Source organism: Lynx rufus, unplaced genomic scaffold (genome assembly GCF_022079265.1).
Source record: "Lynx rufus isolate CCGP_SWC_20201006 ecotype Redwood Valley unplaced genomic scaffold, mLynRuf1.p SCAF_17, whole genome shotgun sequence".
Classification (NCBI taxonomy): Eukaryota; Metazoa; Chordata; class Mammalia; order Carnivora; family Felidae; genus Lynx; species Lynx rufus.
The window spans coordinates 38,084,751-38,100,140 of NW_025814831.1; the positions used below are offsets into that span (position 1 = coordinate 38,084,751).

General features: G+C 38.0%; 1 protein-coding gene across 1 annotated transcript in view; it reads right to left on the reverse strand.

Annotated features, from left to right (window-relative positions):
- SYNE2 (spectrin repeat containing nuclear envelope protein 2) overlaps positions 1–15,390 on the reverse strand; it is a 286,324-nt gene that overhangs the window by 184,714 nt on the left and 86,220 nt on the right. Inside the window, exons 30-33 of the mRNA XM_047079535.1 lie at positions 14,844–15,023; positions 12,808–12,958; positions 2,480–2,638; positions 1,676–1,837 (exon numbers count right to left, since the gene is read on the reverse strand). Coding sequence (XP_046935491.1) covers positions 1,676–1,837; positions 2,480–2,638; positions 12,808–12,958; positions 14,844–15,023 — 652 coding nt within the window. The remainder of the gene's footprint in view (positions 1–1,675; positions 1,838–2,479; positions 2,639–12,807; positions 12,959–14,843; positions 15,024–15,390) is intronic.

The following is a 15,390-nucleotide window of genomic DNA, read 5'->3' on the forward strand; positions in this document are numbered from 1 at the left end:
GTATAAAAGTGGATATGTGAATTTAAGAATGAATAAAATAACAAAGATTCGAGGAAAAAAAATGAGACGGGAAGCATTAGACCTGGCATATTGTAAAGGCTTCATGTGCACATACATACATTTTTCTGTTACACTGGACCACATATAATTGCCAATATTTGAATGTTTTCTGATCTACAAAGGTAGAGATTTTATATGATCCAAATGAATAATATATAAACAATTAGAAAAAATTCTTCCTAGTGTTAAAATAGACAAATTCTTTCCAAATGGCAAAACCTGAGATTACTGTTTTAAAAACTAGCCTTTTTTGAAGACAGATACCATATGTTTTCACTCTTAATGTGGATCCTCAGAAACTTAACAGAAGACCATGGGGGAGGGGAAGGAAAAAAAAAAAAGGCTAGAGAAGGAGGGAGCCAAAACATAAGAGACTCCTAAAAACTGAGAACAAACTGAGGGTTGATGGGGGGTGGAAGGGAGGGGTGGGTGGGTGATGGGTGTTGAGGAGGGCACCTGTTGGGATGAGCACTGGGTGTTATATGGAAACCAATTTGACAATAAATTTCATAAAAAAAAAAAAAAAAGAAGAAGAAGAAGCTCTATAAAGATTCTGATACTCGGCCTGGTATTTTTTTCTAATCTTTCGGAGGGAGAGACTGCTTGATTCAAATTATGAAGGTTGCTCATAATCATGATCTAGATCAGGGGTTAATAGTCTAAGGGCTGGTAGTCTGTTTTTATAAATAAAGTTTTATGGGAACCCAGTTACTTTCAAGCATTTATGTACCGTCTATGACTGAGTGCTTTTATGCTACAACAGCAGCATTAATCAATTGTGACAACCGTGACCAAATGATCTACAAGCTTAAAATATTTACAATTTGGCCGCTTAAAAAAAAAAAAAAATTTGCCAACCCCTGAGACAGGGGTTCCCACTTGGGAACAATTATGCATTTGGTGGGGTGTCTTCCAGGAGTTATTAATGTTGCTTATACCATACAATGCTTCTGATAGTCTGGTGAATCCTGTGGACCCTTTGCATAATAATATTTTATTATTTATTTATTTATTTATTTTTGAATGCATAATAATATTTTAAAAACAAAAGATAAATTATGCAGAAATATAAAGGAAAACAATTATATTGACTTACAGTTATCAAAGTATTAAAAATAACTTGTGCTATAGTAATATGGATGTTTCTATATTAATACCTTAAATAATAAGATCTAGCAGTGACCCTACTAACAGCCATAATTTCAAAGTAGTGAAAAGGGTAACAGTTACAACTAGATAATGACCCCCAAATACCTGTGACTTTCTTGATAACAAAGTCACATACAATGTTCATCCTGCTATGTTTGTGGACTATATTCATAACTGAAACACATTATATTTTGGTTAGACATTCAGAAAGGTAAAGATGCAATTTTTCCCATATAAGGTCATTTTATCCACTAACCACTCGGGTGTCTGTGAACCCCAGATTAATAATACCTGCTAACATCTTCCTACATATCAAAGGAAACAAGAGAATTGCGGTCCCACTCAAGGGATAATGAAAGAAATAAAACATTTCTTGGTGATTTCTCTACGCTGCTTCAAGAAAGCAAGCTCAATATTCAATGTCAACTGTGTACAAGAAGAGCATACATTTTATCTGTTAAATTACCTTCAGCTTTTCTCTTTCTTCTTCAGTCAGTTGATGTAATTCCACTTTTCGAAGGACCTTTTCAGTCCACTCATCAATGACATTTTTTAAGTTAAAAAGCTTGTCCCATAAAGCTAGAGCTCGACCAAGATTTTCATAGTAGTCTTCGGTTTTTTCATTTATCTGCCATAATTAAAAAATAGAAATAACACATTTAGTGGTAAAAAAAAAAAGTATGAAAACCATTGTTTCAGTCACACATTATTTTAAAATAAAAATTTGCCTTTGCTTGTTGAACAATTTGCTTTATTTATCAACTACAAAAAAATGTGCTTTAACACATAACATAGTTCTTTCTTCCACAAAAAAAAAAAAAAAACTTTGCTGCCACTTACAGGCAACTAAAAGCAACGTCTTCCTAATTTCCAACCCACAATAAATTAAAGGTGTTTTTAAAAACTCAGATGAAAATATAACACAAATTCTTAATTTGTAATTCATAACAATATAACTATTACTCAACCAAAACTGTATTAAATATATAGTTGAGCATGAATATCCTGCATGAATGGTTAATATATTAACTACTTTATTTTAAATAAGTTGCATATGTGCTTTTATATCTCCGTGTATAGACCCATTTGTTAGTAGCGTCTAACTCTGCAGGTAAAATTAATAATTCCTAAGTCATAAATTTTATATTATTTGAACATTTTTACAATGAACCCTTTTGAACTTTGTAATTAGATAAAAATACTAAAGATACAACAGAGAAGATCGATTTGTTATCAAAGAGAATTTTTAATGAATTAAATTGTCACTCACATCAAGCCATCTATCCACAATAATATTAGCTTCTTTCTCAAAAGGAGGATCTTCAAAACTTCTCATTTTATTTAGATGAAATTGTAGGTTTCTACAGACCTGGTTAATCTTGTCTACAACTTCTAAATGTTCATTAAATTCTTCTTTGACAATTTCAATCTGTAAAAAAAGTTAGGTTAACACATTTTTGATAGATTTACATAGAAAAATTAGTAAGAACCAAAATTCTATTATTGGCTATTCAGCTTAAAAACAATATCATAGGGACACCTGGGTGGCTCAGTTGGTTAAACGTTGGACTCCTGGTTTTGGCTCATGGCAGAATCTCTTGCAGTTTGTGAGTTTGAGCCCTGCATTGGGCTCTGTGCTGACAATGCAGAGGCTACTTAGGATTCTCTCTCCCCCTCTCTCTCTCTGCCTCTCCTCCCCCTCACCTCAAATAAATAAATAAACTTAAAAAAAAAAACCCACAACATCATAACAGAGGATACTCTGTATTAATATTTTATATTAATACTTTAATATGTACTTTGTACATTATCTTTTCTAAAGCAGGCTGTTATTTTCTCAATAAAAAGTTTTTAGAATCCTAACCATCTCATTTACCAGTAATCCTACACCAAAATTTCTTCCCACTCTGCATGATGAAATAATTGTAATAATCTAAAGCCATGTTTCCTGTCCAGGTGAAATAACAGTCTACAAAAAAACAAAACAAAACAAAACAAAAACCTTCATTCAATAGTATAAAAAAGGGCAGTTCCTAGATTCCTCTAACAGTAATCATCTGTGGAAGTTGAAGAACCATGCTCATCTGAATAAAACAGAACTCTAATATATCTTTAATACATCATTTCTCGCTTTCTTTCTTTATTTGAGAGAGAGAGAGAAAGAGAGAGAACAAGCCGGGGAGGGTCAGAGAGAAGGAGAGAAAGAATCCCAAGCAGTCTCTGCAACTCTGTATGGCTTATTTCACTTAGCATAACACTTTCCAGTTTCATCCACGTTGCTACAAAGGGCCATATTTCATTCTTTCTCATTGCCACGTAGTACTCCATTGTGTGTATAAACCATAATTTCTTTATCCATTCATCAGTTGATGGACATTTAGGCTCTTTCCATAATTTGGCTATTGTTGAGAGTACTGCTATAAACATTGGGGTACAAGTGCCCCTATGCATCAGTACTCCTGTATCCCTTGGGTAAATTCCTAGCAGTGCTACTGCTGGTCATAGGGTAGGTCTATTTTTAATTTTTTGAGGAACCTCCAACACTGTTTTCCAGAGTGGCTGCACCAGTTTGCATTCCCACCAACAGTGCAAGAGGGTTCCCGTTTCTCCACATCCTCTCCAGCATCTATAGTCTCCTGATTTGTTCATTCTGGCCACTCTGATTGGCATGAGGTGATATCTGAGTGTGGTTCTGATTTGTATTTCCCTGATGAGGAGCGACATTGAGCATCTTTTCATGTGCCTGTTGGCCATCCGGACGTCTTCTTTAGAGAAGTGTCTATTCATGTTTTCTGCCCATTTCTTCATTGGATTATTTGTTTTTCGGGTGTGGAGTTTGGTGAGCTCTTTATAGATTTTGGATACTAGCCCTTTGTCTGATATGTCATTTGCAAATATCTTTTCCCATTCCGTTGGTCGCCTTTTAGTTTTGTTGATTGTTTCCTTTGCTGTGTAGAAGCTTTTTATCTTCATGAGATCCCAATAGTTCATTTTTGCTTTTAATTCCCTTGCCTTTGGGGATGTGTCAAGTAAGAAATTACTGCGGCTGAGGTCAGAGAGGTCTTTTCCTGCTTTCTCCTCTAGGGTTTTGATGGTTTCCTGTCTCACATTCAGGTCCTTTATCCATTTTGAGTTTATTTTTGTGAATGGTGTGAGAAAGTGGTCTAGTTTCCACCTTCTGCATGTTGCTGTCCAGTTCTCCCAGCACCATTTGTTAACCCCCAATATCATTTCTAACATGGAAGGTAAAATACTGTATTATCAAAAGGCCGATGGTCTTAAACTACAAAATAAAATTTGAGTGTTGACGAATGTAATGTTTCACTCAGCTTTCCAGTCTTACCTGAGCATTTTTAACAACAATATAAAATTTGAAAATAGATTTCTCATAGGCAAACACCTAAAAAAGTATACACTGCAGGGGACTTCCATTTCTGGAAATATGGAGTAGACATAATTTTCCCTATTCTTCCCATTAAGTACAACTAAAATCCCTAGATATCATATAAGAAACAAACTTAGTAAGAATGAAAAGTGGAGAGTTCAAGACCAGCTCCTGAACACCAATTTGGTGGTAAGTTCCCTGAATTTTCTTTTTCCCTTAGATAGATAGATAGATAGATAGATAGATAAAATTTATATGGCATGCTGAACAAACTAGAAGACCTAAAACATTTGAAAAAGAAGAAGAAAGTAGGAAGAATCAGTCTACCTGATTTTAAGACTTATCATAGAGGTACAGTAATAATGATAATGTGGTCTTGGCAAAGAGATAGACACATAGATCAATGGAAAAGAACAGTGAACTGGAAGGGGACCCAAAGAGTTTGCCCAACTGGTTTTTGACAAAGTGCAAAAGCAATTCAATGGAGGAAAGAGAGCCTTTTCAATATATGGCACTGGAGCAACTAGACATCTATAGACCTAAGTCTCATACCTTATATAGAAACTTACTCTAAATGGATGACGGGCTTAAGTGTAAATCGTAACACTATAAAACTTCTAGGAAAAAAAATATGAGAAAATCTTCAGGATCTTGAGCTACAAGAAGACTCTCAGATTTTAACACCAAAAGTACAATGCATGAAAGGAGAAAATGACAAATAGTACTTTACTGAAATGAAAACCTTTTGCTTTGCAAAAGACCCTGTTATGAGGATGAAAAGACAAGCTCCAGTTTAGGAGATAAATAGTACTTTACTGAAATGAAAACCTTTTGCTTTGCAAAAGACCCTGTTATGAGGATGAAAAGACAAGCTCCAGTTTAGGAGAAAGTATTTGCAAATCGCCTAACAAACGGTTAGTATCTAGAACATAAAAAGAATGCTCAAAATGCAACAGTAACAAAACAAATCTAATTAGTGTAAATAAGCAAAAGATATGGAGATAATTCCCCCAAGATGACATACAGATGGCAAACAAGCACGAGAAAAGATTATCAATACCATTAGCAATTAGGAAGATGCAAATTAAAACCATAATGTGATACCACTACATACCTATCAGCATGAGTTAAAAAAAAAAAAAAAATTGAGACAGCATCTAATGCTGGCAACGATGCAGAGAAACTGGATCATTCCACAATGCTGGTGGGAGCAGTTGGGCAGTTTCTCTAAAAACTAAATACACGATTAACATACAAGCCAGCAACTGCACTCCTACGCAGTTAACCCTGAGAAATAAAAACTTACATTCACATAAAGACCCCTATATGAATGTGTTTATAGCAGCTTTACTTGTAATAGCCCGAAATTATAAACAACCCAGATGCCCTTCAGCGGCGAGTAATGGAACAAACTGTGGTTACATCCATACCATGGAAAACTACACAGCAAGAAAAGGGAACAAACTACCAACACATGTAAGAATCTGAGTGAATCTCCAGAGAATTATGCTGAGTGTGAAATAGCCAATTCCCAAGTTACATACTGTATGTGTACGTACAGGAGGAAAAAGGGTAGGGCTATAAAAGGACAGCATGAGGGATCCTTGTGGTGATGGAAGCATTCTTGATCTTGACTGTATCAATGGCAGTGTCCTGACTGCAATATTGTACTACGTCGTTTTGTAAGATTTAACATTGGGGAAACTTACAGTAAAGGGTACTCAGGATTTCTCTGTATAATTTCTTACAACCGCATGTGAATCTATAATTATCTCAAAATAAAAATTTAATTAAAATAATAAAAACTGAGGAGTATTACTCAGCGATCAAAAAGAATGAAATCTTGCCATTTGCAACTACGTGGATGGAACTAGAGGGTATTATGCTAAGGGAAATTAGAGAAAGACAAATATCATATGACTTCACTCATATGAGGACTTTAAGATAGAAAACAGACAAACATAAGGGAAGGGAAGCAAAAAGAATATAAAAACAGGGAGGGGGACGAAACATAAGAGAGTCTTAAATATGGAGAACAAACACAGGGTTACTGGAGGGGTTGTGGGAGGGGGGGGAGGGCTAAATGGGCAAGGGGCATTAAGGTATCTACTCCTGAAATCATTGTTGCACTATTTGCTAACTAACTTGGATGTAAATTATAAAAAATAAATAAATTATAGAAAGAAAAAGAGGGGCGCCTGGGTGGCGCAGTCGGTTAAGCGTCCGACTTCAGCCAGGTCACGATCTCGCGTTCCGTGAGTTCGAGCCCCGCGTCAGGCTCTGGGCTGATGGCTCAGAGCCTGGAGCCTGTTTCCGATTCTGTGTCTCCCTCTCTCTCTGCCCCTCGCCCGTTCATGCTCTGTCTCTCTCTGTCCCAAAAATAAATAAACGTTGAAAAAAAAAATTAAAAAAAAAAAAAAGAAAGAAAAAGAAAGATAAAATAATAATAATAATAACTGAATAAAAATTTTAAAATAGAAAAAAAAAATTACTGGGGGGGTTTCTGTCTCCTGACTGGATGCTGAATGATACCTCTTCAAAGCTGATTGAAAACTCCAGTGTTTTTCTTCCTGGCACAAGCCTCTGCAATGGGCATAATACATTTTTGTTCAATTAAATGGAAAAATAATTTGTTCAATTATATGGCATAATTTTCAATACATTCAAAGAACTCTGTTGTTACAACTGACATATGCCGCCACTGGGTGAAGAAAAAAGAAAGAGCAGGAGAGGGTATCTTTAGCACTGACAGGAACTGTGGGTTTTGTTCCACAATACATTGAAAGGGTAGAATAAAGGAAAGTAGGCTCACTCTGTCTTTTCCCAAACTTGAATGGTCCCCTGACATTCTAGCCTTTAGTCTTACTCTTGCACTTCTGTCTTTCATTAAAGAGAGTGGAAATCTGGCCCCATATCCTAGATAAACATCCAGGTTTCTATGGTTTGAAAGACAAAAGTTCTCAGTGATATCACATTTCAGCCACTGGTGCAAAGCATCACACTACAAATACATACTACAGAAATGGACTGTTTCTGAAGACGGTATGTAATTCATCACAAAATATAATTTTACATCACAAAGTAACGTATTATTCCAGCAAATATGTAAACTGCTCATATGCCAGATACCATACTAAAGGATTCTCAATATAATAATAAATGCTTAGGCTCTTATACATTTCATAAAGGGAATTCGTGATTTTATTAATTTTTAAAATGCCTTTGTGACCAAACCTCTACAGATGAGAAAGGGGGAAGAGACAACGCAAAGTTAATTTTTATTTCTGCCATATATGTATTTCAAACATTTACAGAGAAGGCAATATTATGATGATTGAAACATGACTTTGTAGTCACACAGCTCTGGAATTACATCATGATTATGCCATTTATCAGCCATATAATCTTGGGAAAATCACTTAACCTCTATCCTCACTTTTTGCCTTGGTTACAGAGGAAGATGCTAATCTGTCCAAATTCCAAGACATAAATTAGATGTTACTGGTAAGCAGGATCAGTGTGTCTGAGAAATACAATATGTGGATATGGTTCTTTTTTCTGCTTCTTATTATTTAACAGGTAAGATCCTTGAGACCAGCATTATTAACCTATCTTGACATAAGATGAAGAACACAGGTCCCTGTATCCATATCTGAGCTACTCTGTGATAAGATTCTAAGACTTGGATTTCGATCTGGAGGAGAAAAAGGCCTTGTAAGCATTTAGGCTGGCCTGATGCTTGAACCACATCTTCCCAGAGAACCTGCTGGGGTATTGGGCACTCACGCAACTTACAATAAAGCAATACTATTTGTTCTTATTTTTTGAGTATATATATTTCCTTTGACAATCCCACAAGAAATCGGGAAAACTGACAGGGCAGGGTGAGGAATTCCTTTGTTCTTCATTCTTAACACCGTGTAAATAACATTACAAACCCTACAGTTACTTCTAAAATTCTCTAAACCTTGGTTTTCTCATCAATATAACAGGGTTAATACTTAACCCTTGAAGGATTATTTGGGAATGAAACCATACAATAAGGTGTGAAGAACTTGGCACATGATGGCCAAGCCATCAATGGCTGAAGCTTTTACTATCATCACCGTTATCATTTTTAGTAGTGGTAGCAGTGTTACTTAAAACCTCAAAGCCACATGATACTCTTATTTGCAAATAAAACCAATTTTGCTGGCCTCAGGATTTTCCAGCTTCTGAGGCAAGTCAGTCATTGGAGTGGAGGGGGGTATGGTTTGGCCAGTGAAGAAAGAAGGAAATTAGTACATTTTAAAGTGCTGCAAGAAATGTCTTTGGTATTAAGAATCTTCCGTATTTAAGATTAATCCTAGAAGTAAAATATTTGGTCAAATGGGAGGCGTATTTTCAAGGATCTTGAATACTACTGTCAAAATGTTTTCCAAAAGAGTAGTGTCAGTATGCTCTCTGACCAGCAACATAAAGAGCAGACATCTTAATTGACTATCAAAAGGCCAACAGAGGTATTTTGGAGTAGCTTTGGTTTCCTTTGATTACTCATGAGGTTCAACGATGTCTCTTTTTTTTTTACAATTGCCAATTTGTTTCCTGTGTACAAATATCCACTTGGATCTCAGTGGTTTTACTCACTAATTTCTAAGAGTTCTCTGTACGTTACTGTAAACCTTACTCTCTCATATTTATGAAAACTCTTTTCCACCCTACAGCATTATTTAAAATAATAAAAAATTAAACTTTATTATACTGGCTTCCATTTATGAGGACATGTTTAAATGAACTATATTATTACTATATATTTTGCATATGTGAAATCATATTATGCACAGGAATAATTTATTAAAAGTCCTCATTCTTTGATCTATCCATGGTTAAAATTGCTGTTGCTCTGTCCTTATCCATACCAGCCTATTTTCATAATAAACTTTGTTGTGACAGGCAAAACAAAGTTAGAAGTTAAAAAATGAAATAAGGGGCGCCTGGGTGGCGCAGTCGGTTAAGCGTCCGACTTCAGCCAGGTCACGATCTCGCAGTCCGTGAGTTCGAGCCCCGCGTCAGGCTCTGGGCTGATGGCTCGGAGCCTGGAGCCTGTTTCCGATTCTGTGTCTCCCTCTCTCTCTGCCCCTCCCCCATTCATGCTCTGTCTCTCGCTGTCCCAAAAATAAATAAACGTTGAAAAAAAAAAATTAAAAAAAAAAAAAAAAGAAAATTGCTGTTGAAATAAGAAACTATGAATTTTTATGTTAGTTAATAAGAAACCATAGAGGCTGTTGTTCTAAACCCCATAGTGATGGTATTTGGAGGTGGGTCCTTTGGCAGGGCATGAGGTCATGAGGGTGAAGCCCTCATAAATAGAATTAGTGCCCTTATAAAAGAGACCCTAGAGAGTTCTCTTGCCCTTTCCTCCATCTAAGGACACAGCAAGAAGACAGCCATCTCTGAACCAGGAAGCAAGCCCCCACCAGACCCCAAATCTGCAGGGACCTTGCTTTTGTACTTCTCAACTTCCAGAACTGGGAGAAATAAATTTCTGTTGTTTATTTTTTTTATTAAAAAAATTTTTTTAATGTTTATTTATTTTTGAGAAAGACAGAGAGACAGACTGCAAGCTGGGGAGGGGCAGACAGATAGAGACACAGAATCTGAAGCAGGCTCCAGGCTCTGAGCTGTCAGCACAGAGCCTGACGCGGGGCTCGAACTCATGAACCATGAGATCATGACCTGAGCTGAAGTCAGACGCTTGACCAACTGAGCTACCCAGGCACCCCAAATTATTGTTGTTTATAAGCCATCTAATGTATGGTATTTTTTTTTCATTACAGCTTGAAGAGAGTAGGACAGAAATTGGTACAGAGCAGTGGGGTACTGCTGTAATAAATACCAAAAAATGTAGAAGAGGCTTTAGAACTGGGTTATGGGTAGAGGCTGGAAGACTTTTGAGAAGTCTGCTAGAAAAAGCCAGTATTGCCCTGAAATGATGGTTAAGGGCGATTCTGGTGAGGGCTCAGAAAGAAAAGAGGAGAGCTGAGAGAAAGTCTCAATCTTCTTACAGAATAACTAAGTAATGATGAACAGAATGTAGATACTAAAGGAATGTAGACACTAAAGGAATGTAGATACTAAAGGCCATTTCGATGAGGTTGCAGACAGAAATGAGGAACATGATGTTGGATCTGGAGAAAAGGAGATACTTGTTATCAAGTGGCAAAGAACTGGACTGAACTGTGTTTGTGTTCTTGTGTTTTTGTGGAAGGTAGAACGAGCTAGCAATGAAATTGAATATTTAGCTGAAGTTATGTCTTTAGCAAAGTGCTGAAGATGTGACCTGGCTCCTCCTTGACTGCTTACAGTAAAAGGTGAGAAAACATAAATGATTCAAAGATGGAATTGCTAAGTAAAAGGGAAGCAGAACTGAAAAATCTGGAAAATTCTCAGTCTATCCATATTCATACCATATTGCCAAAAAATGAGAACACTAACACAATGGCCAAAAGACCCTTTCATAAGGAGATTGGTATAGACCAGCCATCTCAACAGAAGGCATGCATTAGTCTTCAAGACAGGAGAAGAATGACCCAAAAGTGACTCAGAGACCATCAGGCTGCCCCTCCCATCATAGGCCCAGAGCAAACTGGCCCAGGGAACAACATGGCTGCCTCTACCCAGCATTCAAAGGATGGGGTCAACCTGGCAGATCCACAAGTATGGCACCCCAGCCCAACAGAGCTGCTGGGTGATGAAGTAAGTTTTATTCATCAGATAAATAACTTATCCAGAAAGTACAGTTCACAGTTATAGGTGGCAGGAGGAATGCTCATATACCCGAGAAGAGAGAGTGTTCACAGGCATACACAGCGTGGGTCATTAGGACTAACACTCATTTAGGTGCTGATGAAGTCCTAGGCACTTTACAGTTGCTACTTCACCTCATCAGGAAAGGAAAGACTTTCTATTGGTAATGGGATTCCACTTAACGAGACAAAGGCAGGGATTCCAGAACTGAGGAGGATTAGCACAAATCAAGAATAGTTGCAAGTCAAGAGAGACTAGATATCTGTTCAGTATACAAGGTAGGGACTCAGGATCTGTGAATAAGGCAGATTTTGATCCTGACACAACAGTACACGTTGGGAAACTGGCATCAGGGCCATAGCAGAAGAGTAGCTATGTAAATTGGGACACAAGGTTGAGGTCAATCTTGTAAGGCTGGTCATGTTGAATTTACTGGGAATCAAGAAAACCCACAGCTCTTTAAATCCCCTGGGATGATGACAGGATCCTTCTAGATCCCAAGACCACCAAAACCCAAAGCTACCTCTGCTGGATGGAAGCAGACAGGTTACTTCTGAGCACTGTCTGCTCATGGTTTTGGTGGCCTTCCTCATTTAAATCTCATAGGAAACCAGTTACACAGTCACATATTGTACAACTGGTGTCCAAACAAGGCTCTCTGTGATTGATCAGTTCCAAGAAACTGAGTCTGAGAAAGCGGGTCTCAGACTAAGGCTATTCCTCATCTATAGCTCTGGTCATGTGTCTGCACCCTGCACCTTCGGCTTCAGGGATAAGAGTTCTAGATAAAGACTAAATTGTCTGCAGACATCTGGTTGATTCTCTCTCATCAAACCATAAAGCCGCTAGGAAAAGCAACTTCCTGGTGTGCAGTCACATAGTGTAGCAGGCAGTGTCCTTCAACGATTCCATTCTTCTGCCATTCTGGTTGATAACCACATAAAATCGCAGAAAATAATGACACCTAGTGTCCAAAAGTGTTACTCTTCTTCGAATATGCTGTGATTGCTTAGGCTATGAATACAGATGGAACAACATGGACATACACTCACACACCTTTACAGAAAGCCAATAAATAAAAACATAATTATTCCTTTGGCTACTAATAACAGAGGGGTTTTCCCACTACCTTCATTCTCTCAATCCTAAAATGAAGCCTCAGTTTCCTTTTGGGTAGAAGGTCAGTGCAAAGACTGTCGAAATTGTACAGAGGTAGGAGCAGGGGTGACCCCAGACTCCAGCAGAACCACACCAATAGTATCAAGAACCAAACAGAAGCAACCTAGCGTTAACTTGGGGACTGGGTTTTTTTCAAGCCCTAGTAATAAATTCAGTAAGGTCTCAGATATCTCGTAAAACGGTCACCGTTCTTGTAAGCCGAGTTTCAAACTCCACGGTGTAGAGTTCCCTTTGGAATCAGGACTCACCTCTGCTATCCTTTTCTTCAGGTTCTCTTTTCCCATGTAGGAAGCCTGAAGGGAGATGACATTCTCTTCTTTTTGAATCAAAGTTGTCAAGACACTTTTAAAATTCTGATACTGTTTTAAGAGCTCCAAAACTCTTTCACATTGGTCAAGGCTATGGAAAAAAAAAAGAAAAAAGTAAAACAGGTAAATCTCTAAGAATAGGGAAACCATTCTCTCTCTTTGTAAGTATCCTACAATAACGACTAATACGTTACAGAAGGACTTTTCCTCTTGACATGGTTTCGCATATTGTTTTACCAATTTAACCTAAGAATGATGGCATACATACTTATCTGGCAAATGGATGGTCTAAAAAAGCACTGGATTATGATTTTCACTACTTCAATAGCAAAAAAAAAAAAAAAAATTACCAGATGTAAGCTCTAGGAAGAAACACAGGATTCATAATCTTAAGGAATCGGCATCTCAGTTTCATCATTAACCAAACTATATCTTGGAAAACAGGGCCTCCCTGGCACTATTCTTGGAGATTGTTTCCATACTAATTCAGCAAGTCATAGTTTGTTTATGTCTATTTGCTCATTCTAGAGTTAGCCCTTTGAAAAAAGTAAAGTAATACAAATAATGAAGCAGTTAGGAGACCTGATTTCTAGTTGCGGCTGGCACTAATCAGTCATGTGACTTTAGCCTCTTTGGACCTCAATTTCTTTCCTGTACAAAATCAAAGGGTACAGTAGATTGAATACCACAGACAGGCTTTATCTTAACTTCTGTACATTCAGGTTCCAGTAGAAAACAGGAGGTGCCCTCAGACAGAGTTCTGTGTAAAAGGACCACTGATGCGGGCAGAGTTAAGGGAAACTTTCAGGGAGCCGAGACATGAACTAGAGAAAAACAGATACACCACTCGGCCTCAGGGGGAAGGGGGAAGTGCCCTGGGCCAGAGAGGAGGCTGCCAGTAGGGGCTGCCAGAACCACCTGCTGGAAAGGGAGGGGGTTAAGATCGCCTTGACCTCTCTCTCTCTCTGCTTGTCTTCAAATCTCCTACTAGTAACTTCCTGTCCTAACTGGACCCTTGGCTCGGCTGGTACAATCAGCTAGGGATCAGCTCTCCTGACCACTTCTACCTCCAGACAGAGAGTTAGGGAAAGAAGGCATGGATGGAGAACATTCAGCAGAATCACCAACCGGTGTGATTAAGGATTAACTTAAAATAGGAATATTACCATGAATTATCTGTGTGGGTACAATATCATCACAAGGCCCCTTATAAGAGGGTGACAGGAGGGTCAGAGTGACAACAGAAAAAGAAATGAGAGGAGGGGAGAAAGAGCCAGATTAAGATTTGAAGACACCACATGGCTAGCTTTAAAGATGAAGAAGGGTGGCTCAGTTGGTTGAGCGTCCAACTTTGGCTCAGGTCATGATCTCACAATTCGTGAGTTTGAGCCCCACGTCAGGCTTGCTGCTATCAGCACAGAGCCCACTTCGGATTCTTTCCCTGCCGTTTCTGTGCCTCCCCACCTTGCATGCTCTATCTCTCAAAAATTAACATTTAGAAAGAAAAAAAAAAAAGATGGAGGAAGGGGACATACAGCAAGGAAAGTAGTAGGAGTCAGGAGGCCTCTAGAAGGCAAGGAAACGGATTCTGTCCTAGAGCCTCCAAGAAAGGAAGGCAGCTTGATTTCAGAATTTCCAGCCTCCAGACTGTAAGATAAATTTGTGTTGTTTTTAAGCCACTAAACTGCTGGTAACTAGTTACAGAACAGCAATAGAAAACTAATACAGGTAGAGTAATAATAATAATAAATACACTGGTTATTTGTTATTCCTCTTAGATAAACCTCTTAAATTCATTGGGCAATATAATCTAGGATTCCAGATCTTGCCCCAGACATTGGTCTCATGAGCTTCCAGTATGAAATGCTTATGCGTGTTCCTCCTTTAGGTCCATGGGGATGTGTTTTCAACGTAGTTCAAAAAGTTGATTGTGCTACACACAATTTTTCAGATTTGGGAGGGATTTTTTTCCTTACCATTCAGTGACCGAAGCTTTTGTATTCTCCCACAAAAGTGCCGTATTTTGGCACTGTTGATTCAGCGATTTTTCTCGGCCGTCTCTGAACTGCGGAAGAGAACTGACCATTTCTTGCAAGCATTTCTTCTCTTCTTCATATTCATCTAGATCCTTATCCAGTTTCATTAGTGCTTTTTTCCTTGATTACAAAAGAGAAAAGTTTGATAACCGATGATTGGCCACTCTGGTTCAACACAAATAAGGGCAATTTGGGGGAGGCACTCTCACTGTAATTTGCCCTCAAACTATTATGCCAAAATTACACACTCTTTGCATTTCCAGAATACTAATTCGGTATTTTAAACATAGTAAATATACAAAACCATAAGCAGTGACCTTTTTCTGTGGTGAACACACTTGTAAAGAAGATGGATATGCACCTGAGAGAAACCAGACAAAGAATACGAGTGGGTGCGAACGGGAAAGAGAGTGTGACATGGAGAAAGGACAAGAGACAGGTGAACATGCCCTGCAAGCTCCTAAGGAAGAGCAGAGGAAGCCGAGGA